The sequence below is a fragment of the Salvelinus namaycush genome, chromosome 4, assembly GCF_016432855.1.
Source record: "Salvelinus namaycush isolate Seneca chromosome 4, SaNama_1.0, whole genome shotgun sequence".
Taxonomy (NCBI): Eukaryota; Metazoa; Chordata; class Actinopteri; order Salmoniformes; family Salmonidae; genus Salvelinus; species Salvelinus namaycush.
In genome coordinates, this window is record NC_052310.1 from 60,241,083 (window position 1) to 60,262,790 (window position 21,708).

Here is a 21,708-nt window from a genome sequence, read left to right on the forward strand (position 1 = left end):
GTCAAGCAGACAGCTGATTAAAACAAAGCATCCCAGATGTAGATCTGCTCGTGTTGGTGCTGTTTTACGTCCATTTGCCGGATTAGTGATCTGGAGTGGCTCACATTCATATCTTCATACATTATTTACTCACATAGCTGAACTTTCTGCTGTGCCACAAAGTCTGTAGCATTAGTAAAAGTCCCCTACAGATGCATTACTTATAAAACATCTCTGCACTTAGCAAAAGAGTGTCATCTGCACTGCTATTTTAGTTATCAGTTAATCTGACTATTCTCTCATTATTGATTTAATTGACTTATTTCAGCAATTTGAGGGATTTCTGTATAGTTGTCTAATGTTGGTGGAGAATATTATACTCCTGAATCACTATGATGAATATAATAGTTTTACTTGAGTGTATTTTTAACAAAGCTGAGTGTTACTTTGAAGTCAAAAGTGTAGGAATACAGGTGAAATCAGTTATTGACACAGACATGCTGGCGTAGTGATTACTTTCGAAAAAGCTATTATTTCAATACCCTAAAAAGCCTGCCCCCCCCCCAAAAAAAATAAAAAAATAAATGATGTCTATTTGTTTAGCTCGTGGCCCACCACTTAGATTAGATTTTGGCCCACCAAGCCCAAAAGTTTGAGCACCCTTTCTGTATAGCCTTGCTCGGTGTATAATATATCATAATGATTGTGGTTAGGCTATTGCATCTATTGCATCTTCGACAAAATTGCTTTCGCCCTTAAACACAGAAATTGCATTCCATATCCTGATAAAAGCAACCCATTCATGAAGAAGTACTGATATTATGCTCTTCTTTTCAATCGCTGAAGAAAATCTGCAGCAGTTTTGAGGACATTTCTATGTGCTTGGTGTAACCTACTTTAGGTGCCTATTTGCTGTAGGCATTCTTTTCAAGCCAGTAACCAGGGTCTGTCGATGCCTTTTTCACCTTTACAGTATATCTATGTGAATAAACTTGGCTAGATAGTGAAATATTTAACGTTAAACCTCTTTGATGTTAAGTCCCATATATTGGGGACTTCTAGCAGTTCTGGACCAGTTCCGACTGACATTTGTGTGTACAAAGCGCTCTGTGAACATCGTAGAGTCCAGTGCCTTATTGTGCCAGAAAACCCCATCGGTCTGCTCTTGTTACCACTCTGTCAGTGGAGCTGACTTGAACTGTCAGGTTTCACACCCCACATTTGCATATGGAGTGACATGTCGTATTTTCTGTCCTATCCATACAATGAATCGATTTGCTCTCCCTCGGCTCGACGGAGCCCAACCTGGGAGATAGCACAAGAAAGGGGGCAGTCTAGCAATCATATTCTCATCTTGCTGTGATATTCTCAGCTGGATTTAGAGCTCTCAACATGAAAAAATACTAAATAATTTCATAGAATTGAAAAACAACCACTTTCGCTTGGTCACAGAGGGATGTAATCGCTTTGTGTGTGAAGATAAAGTTGTAACGACTCTGCAGACATTCAAATGGTGTCTGTCTCTGCATTGCTCTGAGGAGGCTTGGCAGATAATGCTCTCTCGTCAGTTACAGTGCCTTCAGAAAGAATTCGCCCCCTGACCCCCTCCAAATTTAGTTGTGTTACAAAGTGGGATTAAAATGGATTTAATGTCATCTTTGGTCAACGATCTACACAAAATACTCTGTAATGTCAATTTTTTTATGAGAAATATCACACTAATATATCTTGATTAGATAAGTATTCACCCCCCTGAGATAATGCATGTTAGAAACACCTTTGGCAGCGATTACAGCTGTTAGTCGTTTTGGGTAAGTCTCTAAGAGCTTTGCACACCTGGATTATACAATATTTGACCATTTCTATTTTCAAAATTCTTTGGAACATTTACATTTTAAAAAGTCTCATAAATCCATGTAGGCATCACAATAAATCCATTATTTATTTTAGACAGGTCTAAAGAAACATAATATGAAGAAAATGTAGTCTATTTCAGAAGAACAAAATAGCATACTCTGAGTTGTCCTTATGTTAGGCCCTGATCTGGCTATGCCATATGGCTGTGGGCTACACTAGTTCATTTACTAGCAGACAAGATTTACTTAGAATATTATTTTATAGTATGAAGAATACAATTGAAAATATAAAGGATCTTTTCTCCAAACAATTTGAGGTAGTTCATTTAGAGTTCTTTGTGCAACTAGTTGTGATAAAAATGTTGGGCTATATGTTTTGATTTTGAATACACTCTAAGGCTGCATGATGCGGCTCTAATGATGATTTGAAATAAGTTGCATGAAGGGCATGAGCACTGCTCTATTTTTTGTGCAGGCTGTACACACTTCACCAGTCTCTAATTCACAATTTGACAAGCACTTGATAATGCCTCAAATTTCCCAGCTGCATCCCCTTTGCGTGGCTGTAATGCCACATAAAAAAATCCATGCTTTTCGCGGCCAGCGACCGTTGTACCCTTGGGCTGAAAATAATAATTATAATTCCCTTTTCCCGGCTGCTTGCTGAAGCACCTCTCACTCACATGGCTCTTCGTCACGTGTTCGGGTCTTTCTCACAGGCTACAAGTGAAGACAGTCCAAATGTATTTTTCGTCAGCCAAGTAAGCCTACCAAACCGCAAAAGCACTAGCCTATGTCAATCTACTATCCCCCATAGTACAAAAGTTGACGTATTCTATTCTGTGGGTGTCACGCCCTGACTTTAGTTATATTTGGTTTCTTTATTATTTGGTTAGTTCAGGGTGTGACAAGGGTGGTTGTTTAGTTTTTGTCTGGTCTATGAGTTTTTGTTATCTATGGGGATTTTGTATTGTCTAGCGGTAATTAGGTTGATGGTGGCCTGGATGGGTTCCCAATCAGAGACAGCTGTTTATCGTTGTCTCTGATTGGGGAGCCTATTTAGATTGCCATTTTTCCAAGTTGGTTTTGTGGGTAGTTGTCCTTGTTTAGTTGCCTGTGAGCACTACGTTGGCTTCACGTTTTGTTGTTTTGTGAGTTTGTTAAAGTGTTCTTCGTTTAAATAAATAGAGGAATGGATTCTAATCACGCTGCGCCTTGGTCCACTCCTTTAAACGGCCGTGACAGAACTACCCACCAAAAAAGGACCAAGCAGCGTGGGAACCAGGAGCAGTGCAATCTGGACTCATGGACATGGGAGGAGATTCTAGATGGAGAAGGACCCTGGACACAGGCTGGGGAATATCGCCGCCCCCGGGAAGAGCTGGAGGCAGCCAAAACTGAGAGGCAGTGGTATGAGGAGGCAGCACGGCAGCGCGGCTGGGACGAGAGGCAGCCCAAAGAATTTATTGGGAGGGGGTACACGGGGGGGGTGGCTAAGTCAGGTAGGAGACCTGAGCCAACCCCCCGTGCTTACCGTGGAGAGAGGTGGACCGGGCAGGCACCGTGTTATGCCGTGAGGCGCACGGTGTCCCCGGTGCGCAGGCATAGCCCGGTGTGTTACATCGCAGCGCCTCGTATCGGCCGGGCTAGAGTGGGCATCGAGCCAGGTGCTATGAAGCCGGCTCAGCGCATCTGGTCTCCAGTGCCTCTCCTCGGCCCGGGGTATATGGCACCAGCCCTATGCACGGTGTCCCCGGTTCGCCAGCACAGCCCAGTGCAGTCTGTTCCACCTCGCCGCACTGGCCGGGCTACGGGGAGTATCCAGCCAGGAAAGGTTGTGCAGGCTCGGTGCTCGAGACCTCCAGTGTGCCTCCACAGTCCGGTCTATCTGGTGCCTCCTCCACGTACCAGGCCTCCGGTGGCAGCCCCACGCACCAGGCTGTCTCTCCGTCTCCTCCCTCCAGGTTCGCCCGTCTGTCCTGAGCTGCCAGAGCCGCCCGTCTGTCAGGAGCTGCCAGAGCCGCCCGTCTGTCAGGAGCTGCCAGAGCCGCCCATCTGTCAGGAGCTGCCAGAGCCGCCCGTCTGTCAGGAGCTGCCAGAGCCGCCCGTCTGTCAGGAGCTGCCAGAGCCGCCCGTCTGTCAGGAGCTGCCAGAGCCGCCCGTCTGTCAGGAGCTGCCAGAGCCGCCCGTCAGTCAGGAGCTGCCAGAGCCGCCCGTGAGTCAGGAGCTGCCAAAGCCGCCCGCCAGTCAGGAGCTGCCAGAGCCGCCCGCCAGTCAGGAGCTGCCAGAGCCGCCCGCCAGTCAGGAGCTGCCAGAGCCGCCCGCCAGTCAGGAGCTGCCAGAGCCGCCCGCCAGTCAGGAGCTGCCAGAGCCGCCCGCCAGTCAGGAGCTGCCAGAGCCGCCCGCCAGTCAGGAGCTGCCAGAGCCGCCCGCCAGTCAGGAGCTGCCAGAGCCGCCCGCCAGTCCGGAGCTGCCAGAGCCGCCAGTCCGGAGCTGCCAGAGCCTCCCTCCTGCCCGGAGCTGCCAGAACCTCCCTCCTGCCCGGACCTGCCAGAGCCTCCCTCCTGCCCGGAGCTGCCAGAGCCTCCCTCCTGCCCGGAGCTGCCAGAGCCTCCCTCCTGCCCGGAGCTGCCAGAGTCTCCCTCCTGCCCGGGGCCCGCGGCGAGGGTCAGGGTCTGCGTCACTCACCAGAGCCACCACCGCGGGGAGATGCCCACCCAGACCCTCCCATATAGGTTTAGGTTTGCAGCCAGGAGTCCGCACCTTTGGGGGGGGGGGGGGGGGGTACTGTCACGCCCTGACTTTAGTTATATTTGGTTTCTTTATTATTTGGTTAGTTCAGGATGTGACAAGGGTGGTTTGTTTAGTTTTTGTATTGTCTATGGGTTTTCGTCTTGTCTAGGGTTTTTGTTATCTATGGGGATTTTGTATTGTCTAGGGGTAATTAGGTTGATGGTGGCCTGGATGGGTTCCCAATCAGAGACAGCTGTTTATCGTTGTCTCTGATTGGGGAGCCTATTTAGGTTGCCATTTTCCAAGTTGGTTTTGTGGGTAGTTGTCCTTGTTTCGTTGTCTGTGAGCACTACGTTGGCTTCACGTTTTGTGAGTTTGTTAAAGTGTTCTTTGTTTAAATAAATAGAGGAATGGATTCTAATCACGCTGCGCCTTGGTCCACTCCTTTAAACGGCCGTGACAGTGGGAGAAATAAATATTCCAAACATAGTCTGGGATAGTTGTGGAATGCGATCGATCCCAAATTAATACAACCACTAGCATAAAAAAAAATGTTTTTAAGTAATGAGCCTGACGAAACAAATGAGAATGTTTAGCTTAAAATGTTGATAACACCATTCTCAAAAGTGACCACAAATGTGATTATGCATGAATTGCTTTTATTATAAAGTTGCATTTTTATGGTGAAAATTATCTTTCCCAAACTTGAAATGTATGGCTGCGTATTTATGCCAGTTATGCTCTACACCCCTTGTAAAGCAGATTAATGTGCTTTATTTTAAATAAAGGTTAAATAAAAAATAAATAAAACATGATTTGAAAAAGTCGCAAAAATAATAATAATGTGCTGTTTGCCTTAAAATGGGCATCATTCACAAGTGATAATTTATCATTCACAAGTGATAGGCTAATATTGTCACCCATCACACTATTCTTATTTGAATCTTGTTTTTACATATACTAAATTATATGTGTGAAATTTGTTTTGATTTAGAATAGACCATTATCGTGCACCTGTCACAATACAGGGGCAGCGGGAAAAACGACATGTCATCTATGCACTTAAATAGCGAATGGAGGATGCTTTTCACGTGATTCATTTACATGCCAGCCAGATAGGCTATACTCCTGTTGAAAAGAGAAGCAATGTGCTTAATATTAGGAAAGTTGAGAAATATATATAGTAGGCCTAGCCTGTAGGACGCTGATAGGATCATCCTCTTTTTAATAGAGGCCATCACTCTGTTTTCTCACCCAATTGCATAACCTATAGAAACAAGCTCATGGGCTCTCATGAAGGGTTTGATTCAATTTTCGCTAATATTTGCATTGTTGTCAGAGTGATTAGAGCGACAATAGAGTGCGGAGTACCAGGCAGTTAGCAAGTTTGGTAGACTACTACTGACAAGCAGCATCAGAGCTTGAAGCCTAATTACCGTGACTAAACGGTCACCTGGAATTTGACTGCCGTCAAGATAGTAATAGTGTCACCATAACAGCCCTAAGCATGATGCAGCTTTGTATTCAGGACAAAAAGTGAATTTCTTTGCCACAATATTTTCAGTATTACTTAAGTGCCTTGTTGCAAACAGGATGCATGTTTTGGAATATAGCTTCCTTCTTTTCACTCTGTCATTTAGTTTATTATTGTGGGGTAACTACGATGTTTTCAGTTATCTCGTATCACAACCATTAAACTCTGTAACTGTTTTAAAATCACCATTGGCCTCATGATTAAATCCATGAGCAGTTTCCTTCCTCTCTGGAAACTGAGTTAGGAAGCAGTCATGTATCTTTTTAGTGAGTGTACTGATACACCATCCAAAGCCAAATAAATAACTTCACCATGCTCACAGGGATATGGAGCATCTCTCATCTACCAATAGGTGCCTTTCTTTGCGAGGCATTGAAAATCCTCCCTGGTCTTTGTGGTTGAATCACAACTCGATTGAGGGACCTTACAAATATTGAACACAGAATGGGTCCATGCAACTTATTATGTGATTTGTTAAACACATATTTACTCTTGAAGTTATTTAGTCGTGCCATAACTGTCACACCCTGACTTTAGTTATATTTGCTTTCTTTATTATTTGGTTAGGTCAGGGTGTGTCACGTTCCTGACCTGTTTTCTGTTGTTTTGTATGTGTTTTATTGGTCAGGGCGTGAGTTGGGGTGGGTAGTCTATGTTATGTGTTTTCTATGTTGGGTTAATGGTTTGCCTGGTATGGTTCTCAATTAGAGGCAGGTGTGTGTCGTTTCCTCTGATTGAGAGCCATATTAAGGTAGGTTGTTCTCACTGTTTGTTTGTGGGTGATTGTTCCTGTGTCTGTGTTTGCCACATGGGACTGTTTCGTTTGTTCGTTCGTTTTAGGTAGTCTGTTCCTGTTCGTGCGTTCTTCGTCTATATGTAAGTTCGTTTGTTTCAGGTCTGTTGCCTTCGTTTATTGTTTTGTAGTTTGTTCTAGTGTTTTGTCAGTGTTTTCGTCTTTCATTCAATAAATTACTTTGTATTCCTCACCTGCTGCGCCTTGGTCCGTTCATTCACCACAAGACGAACGTTACAGGGTGTGACAAGGGGTGTGTCATGTCCTGACCATAGTTCTTATGTGTTTTGCTTGTTTTAGTGTTGGTCAGGACGTGAGCTGGGTGGGCATTCTATGTTGTGTGTCTAGTTTGTCTGTTTCTGTGTTCAGCCTAATATGGTTCTCAATCAGAGGCAGCTGTCAATCGTTGTCCCTGATTGAGAATCATATATAGGTGGATTGTTTTGTGTTGGGATTTTGTGGGTGGTTGTTTCCTGTGTCAGTGTTTGTGCCACACGGGACTGTGACGGTTAGTACGTTTGTTATTTTGTATAGTGTCTTGTCTTCGTGTATATTAAATCATGGAAACTTACCACGCTGCACATTGGTCCTCCGATCCTTCTCGCCTCTCCTCGTCCGAGGAGGAAGAGCTAGACTGCCGTTACAGGGTGGTTAATTTAGTTTTTGTATTGTCTAGGGGTTTTAGTCTTGTCTAGGGTTTTTTGTTATCTATGGAGATTTGTATTGTTTAGGGGTTGTAGGTTTATGGTGGCCTGAGTGGGTTCCCAATCAGAGACAGCTGTTTATCGTTGTCTCTGATTGGGGAACCTATTTAGGTTGCCATTTTCCATGTTGGTTTGGTGGGTAGTTGTCCATGTTTAGTTGCCTGTGAGCACTACGTTGGCGTTTCATTGTTAGTTTGTTAAGTGTTCTTTGTTGAATTAAAATATGTATTCCAATCGCGCTGCACCTTGGTCCACTCCTTTAAACGGCCGTGACAATAACAAAGGGGTTGAATACTTATTGACTGAAGACATTTCAGCTTTTCATTTTTTATTAATTTTGAAAATGTTTTAAAAAAGCGATCAAATTGTCATTATGGGGTATTGTGTGTAGATCAGTGGCACAAAATGACAATTTAATCCATTTAAAATGCAGGCTGTCACACAACAAAATGTGGAAAAAGTAAATGGGTGTAAATACTTTCTGAAGGCACTGTATATGAAATGGGGCAAAATGTGTACTGTCACTAAATATGATATTTATTTTACAGTTATAAGAAAAGTGAAATATTATAGTAAGTACTATATAATTGAATTGTTACTATATTGTTACTATATTTCATTTCCATCATTTCAAGCCCTATTCACCCGCCATGCTTTTTCATAATTTCATAATATTTGTACTACGGTAGGTACTTGCGCTTATGTCCGCGAAAGTGATTACACCTCAACAGTGTATAACTATTTTTATCAGAAAGGTGAGTTCCAGACCATTCTAGAACAATGCAGCATTACGAGATCTTGAGACTATAAAATCTACATTTTTGTGAAAATGTAGATGTGGACACTGCCTTGTTCTGTTCAATGTTCTGTTCAATGTTCTCTACCTATATAGTACTCTAAATACCCCAATTAATATTGTTAAGTTCAAAAGAAAACAAAATAAAAATTACTTACACCATCCAAACCAATGAGGGTTCGGAATATTAAAGCCAATTATCTCAGAAACATATTTTTGAAGATAGAACCTTATAATCCCATGCTCTCGATTTCTAGTTATTGTTTATGGACATCTCATGAAAAAATATATATATCTGTTTAGGCGGAAATCTACATTTTGCAATAACGTTCAAGAGGTTTTAAGAACTGAATTAGTACTTTCATCGTGGCACAGGTTGAATGGAATAACATGCTGTTGCTAAGTGACTATGCTACTGTAAGAAATCAAACTGACTTCAGCACTAAACACACAAGTGTCACACCCTGATCTGTTTCACCTTTCTTTGTGCTTGTCTCCACCCCCCTCCAGGTGTCGCCCATCTTCCCCATTATCCCCTGTGTATTTATAGCTGTGATCTCTGTTTGTCTGTTGCCAGTTCGTTTTGTTCATCAAACCTACCAGCGGTTTCCCCCTTGCGCCTGTCTTGTCTATAGTTCCTGGTTTTCTAGTTTGCCCGGTTTTGACATTTCTGCCTGTCCTGAGCCTTCTTGCCGTCCTGTACCTTTGCCCCACTACTCTGGATTATCGACCTCTACCTGCCCTGACCTTGAGCCTGTGTCGTCCTGTACCTTTGCCCCACTACTCTGTATTACTGACTTCTTCCTGACCTGACTCTGAGCCTGCCTGCGGTCCTGTACCTTTGCCTGCCAATGTTCGATTTAATAAACTTTTGTTACTTCGACACTGTCTGCACCTGGGTCTTACCTTCAAACTTGATAAGTTTATTACAGCCCAAGCCTCTCCTAATCAGTATATTCATACCATAGAAGAATGAGTGATTTAAAATATACTATTGTGTGCCAAGACAAGACGATACCTTTGATAAAAACACTTGTTCTTGGCTAGTTTGTCCGTTGAGGAGCTCGCCCCAAATTTTAACCATTGTTTTGCATTGGCGGGGGATCTGGGCACATATCCATGGCAACCTGTGTGTGTGTGTGTGTGTGTGTGTGTGTGTGTGTGTGTGACTTACCCTGCGGTCCTTCTCCAGGCGCTGTCTGTGGCGAAGGCTGCGTTTGCTCCTCCTCTGATGGGTGTTCTGGGGGTAGAAGTGAAAAAGACCCTCGCCAAAGGGAAGCTGGGAAAGAGAAAGAAAATGGTGTGAGAGAAGGTGAGAAAGAGAGAGGGAGGGATGGAGTGAGAAGTTGGTGGAGGGAGAAGGAAGGTAAAGAGATGACAGGATGGAAAGACAAATGGGGGAATGAGAAAGAGGGGTTGACAGAGGCAGAGAGAGTGATAGAGAGAGAAGTACACAGGTGAGAAAGTAAAAATGAAGCAATAGACAGAAATATATAAACAGAAAGTAATGGTGTGAGTGACAGAATGAATAGAGAGCAGATGAAAGAGAGAGAGAGAGCTACAAGGTCAGCATCAATACATTCTCACTACACAGGGTCTATTTTAAGACAGTGGGGTGCACTGCTGGAATCAACTAGAAAAAATCATTGAGGGAAGAACCTAGATGCATGGTATGAGCCATGCCTAAAGCTCCCTAGTCAGATTAAATACCTCCATATGCTGTAATAAAGGCTGGGTCACTGTTTTTAATGAAACACATTCTTATGGGCCAGTCTGTGCCAGTCTGATCTATGGGAATCAGTATGCTTATGGAGCTATGGTAATGAATAGAGAGCAGATGAAAGAGAGAGAGAGCTACAAGGTCAGCATCAATACATTCTCACTACACAGGGTCTATTTTAAGACAGTGGGGTGCACTGCTGGAATCAACTAGAAAAAATCATTGAGGGAAGAACCTAGATGCATGGTATGAGCCATGCCTAAAGCTCCCTAGTCAGATTAAATACCTCCATATGCTGTAATAAAGGCTGGGTCACTGTTTTTAATGAAACACATTCTTATGGGCCAGTCTGATGTGCCAGTCTGATCTATGGGAATCAGTATGCTTATGGAGCTATGGTAATGTCTGATTAGCAGACTTCACTGCAATGGTACAGTACAGTAAGACTAGCCGTAAATAGCCGATATGAGAGGATGTTCAAGAACAAATCCTGGCTTCCCTTTTCACTGGATGTTAGCTACAGTAAATGCTGGTGATTCAAGTCAAATCAAAGTTTGTTGGTCGTGTACACAGATTTGCAGATGTTATCGCAGGTAAAGTGAAATGCTTGTGTTTCTAGCTCCTACAGTGCAGTATTGCCTAGCAATAATAAATCAAATAAACACATAATCCAGATGTTCTTTTTTTAAATGAAGATTAATTAACAAATATCAGAATGAGCAATGACCTAAATATAAACATGCAATGGTGTGTAAAGTCAGTATGGACAGTATATCAATAGAATAGGTGTGTACAGCATTAGTTACATAAGATGAGTCATGACTAGAATACAGTATATACATATAACGTGGGTAAAACAGTATGTAAACATTATTAAAGTGACCAGTGTTCAATGACTCTATATATTACTTTCCTTTACTTTCAACCTAATAAATAAAAGGTGTACAGCCATGTACAGTGCCTTGCAAAAAGTATTGATCCCCCTTGGAGTTTTTTCTATTTTGTTGCATTACAAACTGTAATTTAAATAGATTTCTATTTGGATTTCATGTAATGGACATACACAAAATAGTTTAAATTGGTGAAGTGAAAAGGAAAATATAACTTGTTTCAAAATATTCAAAACAATACAAAACGGAAAAGTGGTGCGTGCACATGTATTCCCCTTTGCTATGAAGCTCCTAAATAAGATCTGGTGCAACCAATTACCTTCAGAAGTCACATAATTAGTTAAATAAAGTCCACCTGTGTGCAATCTAACTGTCACATGATCTGTCACATGATCTCAGTATATATACACCTGTTCTGAAAGGCCCCAGAGTCTGCAACACCACTAAGCAAGGGCCACCACCAAGCAAGCAGCACCATGAAGACCAAGGAGCTCTCCAAACAGGTCAGGGGCAAAGTTGTGGAGAAGTACAGATCAGGGTTGGGTTATAAAAAAATATCAGAAACTTTGAACATCCCACAGAGCACCATTAAATCCATTATTTAAAAAATGAAAGAATATGGCACCACAACAAACCTGCCAAGAGAGAGCCGCCCATCAAAACTTATGGACCAGGCAAGGAGGGCATTAATCAGAGAGGCAACAAAGAGACCAAAGATAACCCTGAAGGAGCTGCAAAGTTCCACTGCGGAGATTGGAGTATCTGTCCATAGGACCACTTTAAGCCGTACACTCCACAGAGCTAGGCTTTACAGAAGAGTGGCCAGAAAAAAATAAGCAAACACGTGTGGTGTTCTCCAAACGGCATGTGGGAGACTTCCCAAACATATGGAAGAAGGTACTCTGGTCAGATGAGACTAAAATTAAGCTTTTTGGCCATCAAGGAAAACGCTATTTCTGGCGCAAACCCAACACCTCTCATCACCCCGAGAAAACCATCCCCACAGTGAAGCATGGTGGTGGCAGCCTCATGCTGTGGGGATGTTTTTCATCGACAGGGACTGGGAAACTGGTCAGAATTTAAGGAATGATGGATGGTGCTAAATACTGGGAAATTCTTTATGGGAAACCTGTTTCAGTCTTCCAGAGATTTGAGACTGGGATGGAGGTTCACCTTTCAGCAGGACAATGACCCTAAGCATACTGCTAAAGCAACACTCGAATGGTTTAAGAGGAAACATTTAAATGTATTGGAATGGGCTAGTCAAAGTCCAGACCTCAATCGAATTGAGAATCTGTGGTATGACTTAAAGATTGCTGTACACCAGTGTAACCCATCCAACGTGAATGAGCTGGAGCAGTTTTGCCTTGAAGAATGCTCAAGTTTTCTGTTTTTTTTGTCTAATTTCTTGTTTGTTTCTCAATAAAAAAATATTTTGCATCTTCAAAGTGTTGTGTAAGTCAAATTATACAAACTCCCAAAAAATCTATTTTAATTCCAGGTTGTAAGGCAAAAAAATAGTAAAAATGCCAATGGGGGTGAATACTTTCGCAAGCCACTGTACAAACGGTACAAACACAGCAAAGCGATACAGCCCCCTCAACCTGTGGTAGAGTCACACTGAACAGGTACAACTCCGGGAGATGACATCATCAAAGGGGAAAAGTCATGGTCAAGGCCAATGCCATTGCCAATAATAACCTTGAACACATGAATATTAATCATACTATACTGCAGGTAAGTAAAATAACCTATTCAATGTAATTATTTATATATATAACATTTCTCCCCCTTAATTTCAATCCCGCTGTGAGAAAAAAACATAAGATGAACAAGTAAACCATATCAGTGTTTTCTTTTCAACACTTTAGAACTTCTGCTGGTGTTACTGCAGTCTCTCGGGCCCAGCTTTGATGCACCTGTATTGTCTTTGCCATCTACATGGTAAACAGGGTGAACAGGCCATGGGTTGGGTGTCTGTGATCCTTGAATATTTTCTTGGCCTTCATTTGACACCGGGTGCTGTAAATATCCTAGAGGGCAGACAGTGTGCCCCCGGTGATGCGAACCGCACCACCTTCTGGAAGAGCCCTGCGGTTGCGGGCGGTGTAATATCTATACCAAGCGGTGATACAGCCCGACAGGATGCTCTCAATGGTGCATCTGTAGAAGTTTGTGATGGTCTTAGCAGTCTTGCCGTATTTCTTCAGCTTCCTGAGTTTTAAGAGGCGCTGTTGCACCTTCTTCACCATGCTGTCTGTGTGAAGGGACCATTTCAGGTTGTCGGTGATGTGCACACCGAGGAACTAGAAGCTTTTGATCATTTCCTCCGCGGCCTTGTCTATGTGGATGGAGAGCGTGCTCCCTCTACTGTCTCCTGTAGTCCACGATCAACTCCTCCATTTATGTTTAGGGAGAGGTTATTTTCCTGGCACCACTCCTCCAGGGCTCTCACCTCCTCCTTGTAGGCTATCTCATCGTTGTTGGGGATCAGACACTGTTGTGTCTTTAGCAAACTTGATGATTGAGCTGGTGACGTAAGTTGCCACGCAGTCATGGGTGAACAGGGAATACAGGAGGGGGCTGAGCATGCACCCTTGTGGGGCCCCCGTGTTGAGGATCAGCATGGCGTAGGGGTTGTTGCCTACCTTCAACGCTTGGGGTCGGGTCGTAAGGAGGTCCAGGACCCAGTTGCATAGGGAGGGGTTCAGACCCAGGGCCCTGAGATTAGTGATGAGCTTGGAGGGCACTATGGTGTTGAAGGTTAAGCTGTAGTCGATGAACAGCATTCTTACATAGGTATTTCTCTTGTCCAGGTGGGATAGGGAAGTGTGCAGTGCAATGGCGATTGGATCATCCATGGATCTGTTGGGGCGATATGCAAATTGTAGTGGGTCTAGGTTGTCGGATAAGGTGGAGGTGAAATGGGCCTTAATAACTAGCCTCTCAAAGCACTTCTTGATGACAGAACTGAGTGCTACAGGGCGATAGTCATTTAGTTCAGTTACCTTTGCTTTCTTGGGTACAGGAACAATGGTGGAAATCTTGAAGCAAGTCGGTACATCAGACTGGGATATGGAGAGATTGAAAATGTACATAAACACTCCAGCCAGCTGGTCTGCATGTGCTCTGAGGACGTGGCTTGGGATGCTGTCTGTGCCGACAGCCTTGCGAGGGTTAACACGCTTAAATGACTTACTCACGTCGGCCACGGAGAACGAAGGCACACAGTCCTCATGAGTGTCGGGGAAAGCATCGGCGGCTCTATGTTTTCCTCGAAGCGTGTGAAGAAGTTGTTTATCTTATCCGGGAGCGAGGCGTTGGTGTCCTCGACATGGCTGGCTTTCCGTCTGTAATCCGTGATTGTCTGGAGTCCTTGCCAAATACGGTGCATTCGGAAAGTGTTCAGACCACTTCACTTTTTCCACATTTGGTTACGTTACAGCCTTATTCTAAAATGTATTAAATCAATGATTTTCTTCATCAATCTACACACAATACATTTTTGCTTGTTTGATGGTTCGTCTGAGGGCATAGCGGGATTTCTTATAAGCGTTCAGATTAGTCTCCCGCTCCTTGAAAGCGGTAGCTCTAGCCTTTAGCTTGATGCGGATGTTGCCTGTAATCCATGGCTTCTGGTTGGGATATGTACATACAGTCACTGTGGGGAAGATGTTGTCAATGCACTTATTGATGAAGCCAATGACTGAGGTGGTGTATGCCATTGGATGAATCCCGGATGAATCCTAGCAAAACAGTCCTGTAGTGTAGCATCCGCGTCATCTGACCAGTTCCGTTTTGAGTGAGTCTCTGTAAGGAGATCCTCGCCCTGAGCTCATCTACATTATTGTTCAGGGACTGAACATTAGCGAGTAATATACTTGGAAGCGGTGGATGGTATGCACGCCGTCTGAGTCTGAATAGGGCCCCACTCTTTCTACCTCTACTCTGACGTCACCATTTTGGTGCAGCCCCCGGAATGAATAGAGCTACACAAAGGATCCAGGTCAGGGAAGTCGAATTTCTGCTCAAGATTCTGGTGAGTGACTGCGGATCTAATATTCAAAAGTTATTTCCGGCTGTAGGTATTAATACAAGAAACGTTCTGAGCAAATAATGTAAGAAATAACACTGAAAAAAACAACATACTGCAAAGTTAGTAGCTTGAAACAGGGTGACCGTGTCTGTCGGCACCATCTTGTTTAAAGTATACATTAGGGAATTGGCTTAATGCGGAGGTGTTTGTGTGTGTGTGTGCGTGTGTGCGTGTTTGTGCGTGCATGCATTGTATTTTTGTTTTGAAGTATATGCACCAGTATGTGTTTCCATGCTTGCTAAATTAATTAAGCATGAATAAGAGATCATTGAAAGAGGCGGTGTATGTGTGAAGCAGTGAAGGAGTGGATGGATGAGGGTAGCCTACTGTATGATAGTGTCTATAGTACAAGTCAGAGATGCTGCCATTAAACCTCAGTCAAAACAAACCGCATTCAGTATCTAATTATCCATGTCAAATTAAACATCAAATCATGAGTAGCCAAGAGTGGCATGCCGTTATTTGAATGCTGAGGTGAACATCTTAATTCACAACAGCACAATACCCTCGATTTCTAGGCTACGCCTCAGTGCCTTGCTCTCCAGCTAATTGCACTGCACTCTTACTCTGACATTTGACAAGGCAGTACAGTCAGGGGGATAATTTTCCCTCTTCAGACAAGGCCTGCATTCACAGGGATGTTTAATAAGTGGTTGGATAAATAGATGGGTGATCAACTGCCACATCTGAAGAGAAAGCAATCTGTTGATTTCTGATAAAATGGTGTCAATTTTCTACATTGAGAATTCAGTTAATTAATCTTGAATATAGAGCATGAAGTATACAGTGCCTTCAGAAAGTATTCACACCTCTTGCATTTTTCCACATTTTGTTGTGTTACAGCCTGAATATAAAATTGATTACATTTAGATTTTGTCACTGGCCTACACACAACACCCCATAATGTCAAAGTGGAATTAGGTTTTTAGAAATGTCTTGAGTCAATAAGTATTCAACCCCTTTGTTCGGGCAAGCCTAAATAAGTTCAGAAGTAAATATTTGCTAAACAAGTCAAACTGTAAGTTGCAAGGATTCATTCCATGATTTTGTAATGACTACCTCATCTCTGTACCCCATACATAGAATTATCTGTAAGGTTCCTCAGTTGAGCAGTGAGTTTCAAACACAGATTCAATCACATAGACCAAGGAGGTTTTCCAATGTCTCGCAAAGAAGGGCACCTATTGATATATGGGTAAAAATAAAAATGCAGACATTGAATATTCCTTTGAGCATGGTGAAGTTATTAAATACACTTTGGATGGTGTATCAATACACCCATCCACTACAAATATACAGGCGTCCTTCCTATCTCAATTGCCGGAGAGGAAGGACATCGCTCAGGGATTTCACCATCAGGCCAAAGGTGACTTTCGGTTACTTTTCGGTCCCTGTCCCAATACTTTCGGTTACCTTTCGGTCCCTGTCCCAATGCTTTTAACCGCTAGGTTACAGCATCCATTCCCACATTCATGATTGTCAACGGAAGAGACAAGTGCAGAATCTTCCATTCTTGCAGTTCAACCTCAAGTTACTGCTGGTGGCTTGAACACTGTGCTTGACAATGCCTGCCAAACGGTATATAATGGCAAATGATCAAATACATAAAACAATGTTAAACATAAAGACATTTCAGAAAAGGGGATATAATTCTGCACTGGACATGATTCAAAATGTCATAATGGTGTTTAGAAGCTTGAGAGAGAGGAAAGGACACCAAAAGAGAAATTATCCAATTCTGCACTAAACAGGACTAGAAACACAAAAATATTGATATCAATCTTTTCTGTTAGTTCTCCCAGTCCCTGGGAAGATGTTGCACAATAGTTGATTTTGTGGTGTTACAACACACCATGTAATGTTTCAAAACATCTCAGGATGATGTGTTTCAATACTCCAGTAAAGTTAAGGTTTCGTCTCCTTCAAATTTGTGGCAGCTCAGTTGCCACTAGTTTTGTTGTACAAAGCATTTGATTTTAACACTGTGCTATTAGCCTGCCTTAATTCATATAATCTATTCACCCCACATTTCTAATTTCCAAAATTACTGGGGGACATAAAATAGATTGGCAAAATGTTCGAATTTAGCAGAAATGAAGGCTGATTTTATATTTATGTTAATGTAGCCTAAGGCGACATAGGCCTAGATATTATGTAACAAAATAAATTATACAGATCAACTTAATTGATGGTCATCTGAAAAACAAAACAAATAGGCAAAGGCATATTTCAAATAATAGGCTATATATTTAAATGTTTTAACTGAAGTCATAACAAGTATTTATCTTGGTAAAATCATAGCCAAAATAGGATTTTTTTTATATTCTATGCAATATAAATAAATAAATAAACGTTAGCATTTTTTTAAGTGGAGTTGAGTGACAAAAACACTGGACATGTTCATCAATGCAAATTATTGGCTTGATGGGAATATCGAATCGACAACCCATCATTAGCCTACATTATGCACATTTTCTGCAACATTGTAGCCTAACATTTCTTACCTTCCGGGCACTATGAAACCCGTGCTCTGTTGCAAGTTGGTGCGCTTCATCATGTGCACCTTCATGCAACTGAACCAAGAGATGATTTGTAAAGATCCTATCCTCTGTGGCGTGTGTCGCAAGAAACAGTGCTTTGAGTAATATCAATACAACTGCTGTCCCATATCTGAGAGATCCAATCATCATTTCTAGCTTGTATCAAGGTGCCTGTCGAAGTGAAGTCTGTGTGCTCCTTTGAAGAGACGTATGAATTAGTCCCTTTGGGAATACATCTCCTCCGCAGCGGAGGGCTAGTGGAAGTGGGACCGTCCTTCAGGTTTTAGCGTCTCTTTGACGTGGGCGATGCTACGAGACGATTCGATGGATGATTGTGTTTGGGACCAAACCTGCATCCTCAGCTTTCTCTCCTCCTTCATCTATCATTTATCAGCCCCTCTGTTCGGGTGCTCTATTCGTGACGTTCCACCAATCGGCTCCGGCGGGTGTGTCTCCCTCCTCTCTATCTCCGCTCTGGTGCGTTTTGGAAGAGAGGAATGTTCGCACTTTCGAGCGCAAGAGGACACTTTCAGGACCCTGGAGAATTCCTTCTCTGGTCAGAAATTGTGCTAAGCACTCTAGCGCGGCAGACAAGGAAAGTCCTGAATAGAAACACCTACAGCATCTAGGCCTATATTGTGCTCCTCAAATAACGTTGTGTATGATTTCTTGTGTTATTAGACTTTGTGGTGTGCAGAAAAATACACGTGTCCAATTACAGCATCAGGCATAAACATTGGCTATATATGCTGTAGACTTTGTAGCGTTGGGCATAGAAAAAGTGGTGCCTCAATTATTTATTTCATGCACAAAGATATAGACTGTAGCCTATACTTGAATGCTGTAGTCTCTATGTGGGCAGCTGGTTCACAGAAACTATTATACTGTAACAGAGAAGACTGTGTTGAGAAGCAAAAAGAAACAAAGAAAAAATAGAATCAAATTTGGGAGTTTTACATTGAGCCAATCTGATACCCAAGTTGTTTCTAAATATTGTGGTGCAAATGTGTGTGGAGAGAATTTGTGAATGTGTGTTTGGGATTGGGCTCCCAGATACAGACATGATATTTTTTCTTTTTCTCTGCTTGCTGTGTGATGGGTCTGAGGCTATCTTCTTCTGTGTGAAATGAACCAGAAAATGCCATTCAGGTCTCTAAAGGGGGCATTGGTTGGAGGTACCCAAAGCAAACCAGGATACAGGTCTTTGAGTCTATAACACAAAACCATGTCGCATAAACCTTGTCTTTTCACACAAGCAGCTATGAACATTTGGTTGTTTTCATTACGTGTTCTTGCAAGGATTGTGTCTGGCACCATTGTGATCTACCCATCAATAGAGCAGATCTTTGCAGGTCCCTGACTCTTTATAACCATGGGAGATCAGACAATGGTGCTCCTTTGGCTTTGCACTGTAATCAACAGGAGAATGGAGATGATGTGAGGAGCCTCAAAACAACAGTCAAAGCAATCTTTTTCACTATATCTTTAATATTATTCCAGAGCTGTGTTGTACACAACATGCTGTAGATCTATTACACCCTCCACTGCTTTATAAAAGGTGACATCTCACATTGTGACTGCCCCTGAAAAAGTAGATTTTCTCAAAGAGAAAGCATTATCTGCTGAGTATGTTTGGGGATATTTGGAAATGAACCAATACCAAACAGCAAGTTATTTGATTATTACTTCTCTCATTACAATTCGCAGACACAATCTTAAAAAAGGGCAAGCCAAAATGTGTGTCATCATTCTCAATTTGATGATTCCACGATATCTGTAGCAGTATTTCTCTCAGGTACAGTGACCTCATCTCAAAGGTGTATCTGAGAATGAAAACAGCGAAACCAGACATGAGTAATCTTGGACTGCTTTCATTTTCTTATTTCTTTGTTTTTTATATTACAGCATTACACATGTGTTCCATCTATCACTTAGAGTAAATCTGTGTCAATTACAGTTACTAACATGCCACATAAAGGTTTGGCATGATGGATCATGCAAGGGAATAGCTATACAGTAGTATCCTCCCCAGAGACTGGCCTGATATCATCATGGGAAAAAGACATAGATCCTACTAATGAGATGTGTTTTTATATAACATTATCTTCTCCAGTAATCCGTGTTTCCATTCTCCCTGCAGACTCCCTCCCACACACCTGCTTTTTTACAGTGGTGAGACAATTATTTATTTAGCCAGGCAAGGTAGGCATCCTTATTTCTTCCTGCGGCAAAGAAAACTGTAAGTCACAAACTAGGCACACCAGGCATCTGCAAACCAATGTTGACAAACGCTGGGAGAGGTCAGTACATTCTGTTTTGCAGGTTTTAAATAGCAAATATTTGACAGTTTTGTCCCACAAATTGTCACTTTGCTTCTCATTAAAAGACTGAATCCATCAATCAAATCCATTAATCCATTATATGAAATAGCTCTTTGATTGTAATGACAAAACAATACAAAGTTCAATAAACATTGTGCATAGGCAGAAATTGCCATGTGGCTGGGCATGAGTCAAATTTACTGGGCCAACATTTTCTAGCAAAATACAGCAAAAACACCCAAATATATTTAAAAGAACATTTGTGCAATCAAGTTACATCATTTAACACAAAACACAGGATAAATGTGACCAAGAAACACCCCACATGTCCCTTGTCCCATTATTAGGCCTATTGCCAACACTGCTGACAGAACAGGCAGACTGTCCGAGTCCAACAGTAAACAAACCAAATGAAATATACAACATAATAGGCGGTGCGTGAGTTTCATGTTTGTGGAAGCAGCTCAGCCCAGAATGTTGCGTTGACACTGACATCATGTGACAGTGTGTCGTGAAGAATCATGATGAATGTGGCTATAAGAAGTGTTTCAAGGCCAGGTAGAAGAGATTGCTCGAAATAAAAGTTGTTCACAAGATAAAAAATGTTGACAGAGGAGAGGGTAAATTCTCCATGCAATTTGTTTCACTTTGTTCTGCTGATTGATTCAGCACACTGCTCAGCTAGCTAAGTAGCTAGCTAGATAGCTAACATTTGATTGCACCTCTGTCCTATCTATCTAGCTAGGAAACGTTAGCTACCCAGCTAGCTAGAATGAGGTAAAACCTCACTTCCTTACGGGCCGCCACCAGGTGGTAAGGGTAGACAACAACACATCTGTCACGCTGATCCTCAACACGGGGACCCCCGAGGGGTGCGTGCTTAGTCCCCTGCTGTAGTCCCTGTTCACCCACGACTGCGTGGCCAAGCATGACACCAACACCATTGTTACGTTTGCTGACGACACAACAGTGGTAGGCCTGATCACCGACAACGATGAGACAGCCTATAGGGAGGAGGTCAGAGACCTCTCCCACAACGTGAGCAAGACAAAGGAGCTGATCGTGGACTACAGGAAAAGGAGGGCAGAACACGACCCCATTCACATCAACGGAGCTGTAGTGGAGCGGGTTGAGAGATTCAAGTTCCTTGGTGTCCACATCACCAACAAGCTATAATGGTCCAAACACACCAAGACAGTCGTGAAGAGGGTCCTTTCCCCCTCAGGAGACGGAATAGATTTGACATCGGTCCCCAGATCCTCAAAAAGTTCTACAGCTGCACCATCGAGAGCATCCTGAACGGATGCATCACTACCTGGTATGGCAACTTGGCATCCGACCGTAAGGCGCTACAGAGGACGGTGCTTACGGCCCAGTACATCACCGGGGCCAAGCTTCTTGCCATCCAGGACCTACAGTAAAAGTCGGAAGTTTACATACATACATACATACATACATACATACATACATACATACATACATACATACATACATACATACATACATACATACATACATACATACAACCATACATACTTAGGTTGGAGTCATTAAAACTCGTTTTTCAACCACTCCACAAATTTGTTGATAACAAACTATAGTTTTGGCAAGTCGGTTAGGACGTCTACTTTGTGCATGACACAAGTAATTATTCCAACAATTATTTACAGACAGATTATTTCACTTATAATTCACTGTATCACAATTCCAATGGGTCAGAAGTTTACATACACTAAGTTGACTGTG

At 42.6% G+C, this 21,708-nt stretch overlaps 1 protein-coding gene across 1 annotated transcript in view; it reads right to left on the reverse strand.

Moving 5' to 3' along the window:
- Positions 1–17,791, reverse strand: part of LOC120045675 (neuroendocrine convertase 2-like) — a 94,312-nt gene extending 76,521 nt beyond the window's left edge. The window contains exons 1-2 of the mRNA XM_038990613.1: positions 17,606–17,791; positions 9,570–9,674 (exon numbers count right to left, since the gene is read on the reverse strand). Coding sequence (XP_038846541.1) covers positions 9,570–9,674; positions 17,606–17,791 — 291 coding nt within the window. The remainder of the gene's footprint in view (positions 1–9,569; positions 9,675–17,605) is intronic.
- Positions 17,792–21,708: the final 3,917 nt, after the last annotated feature.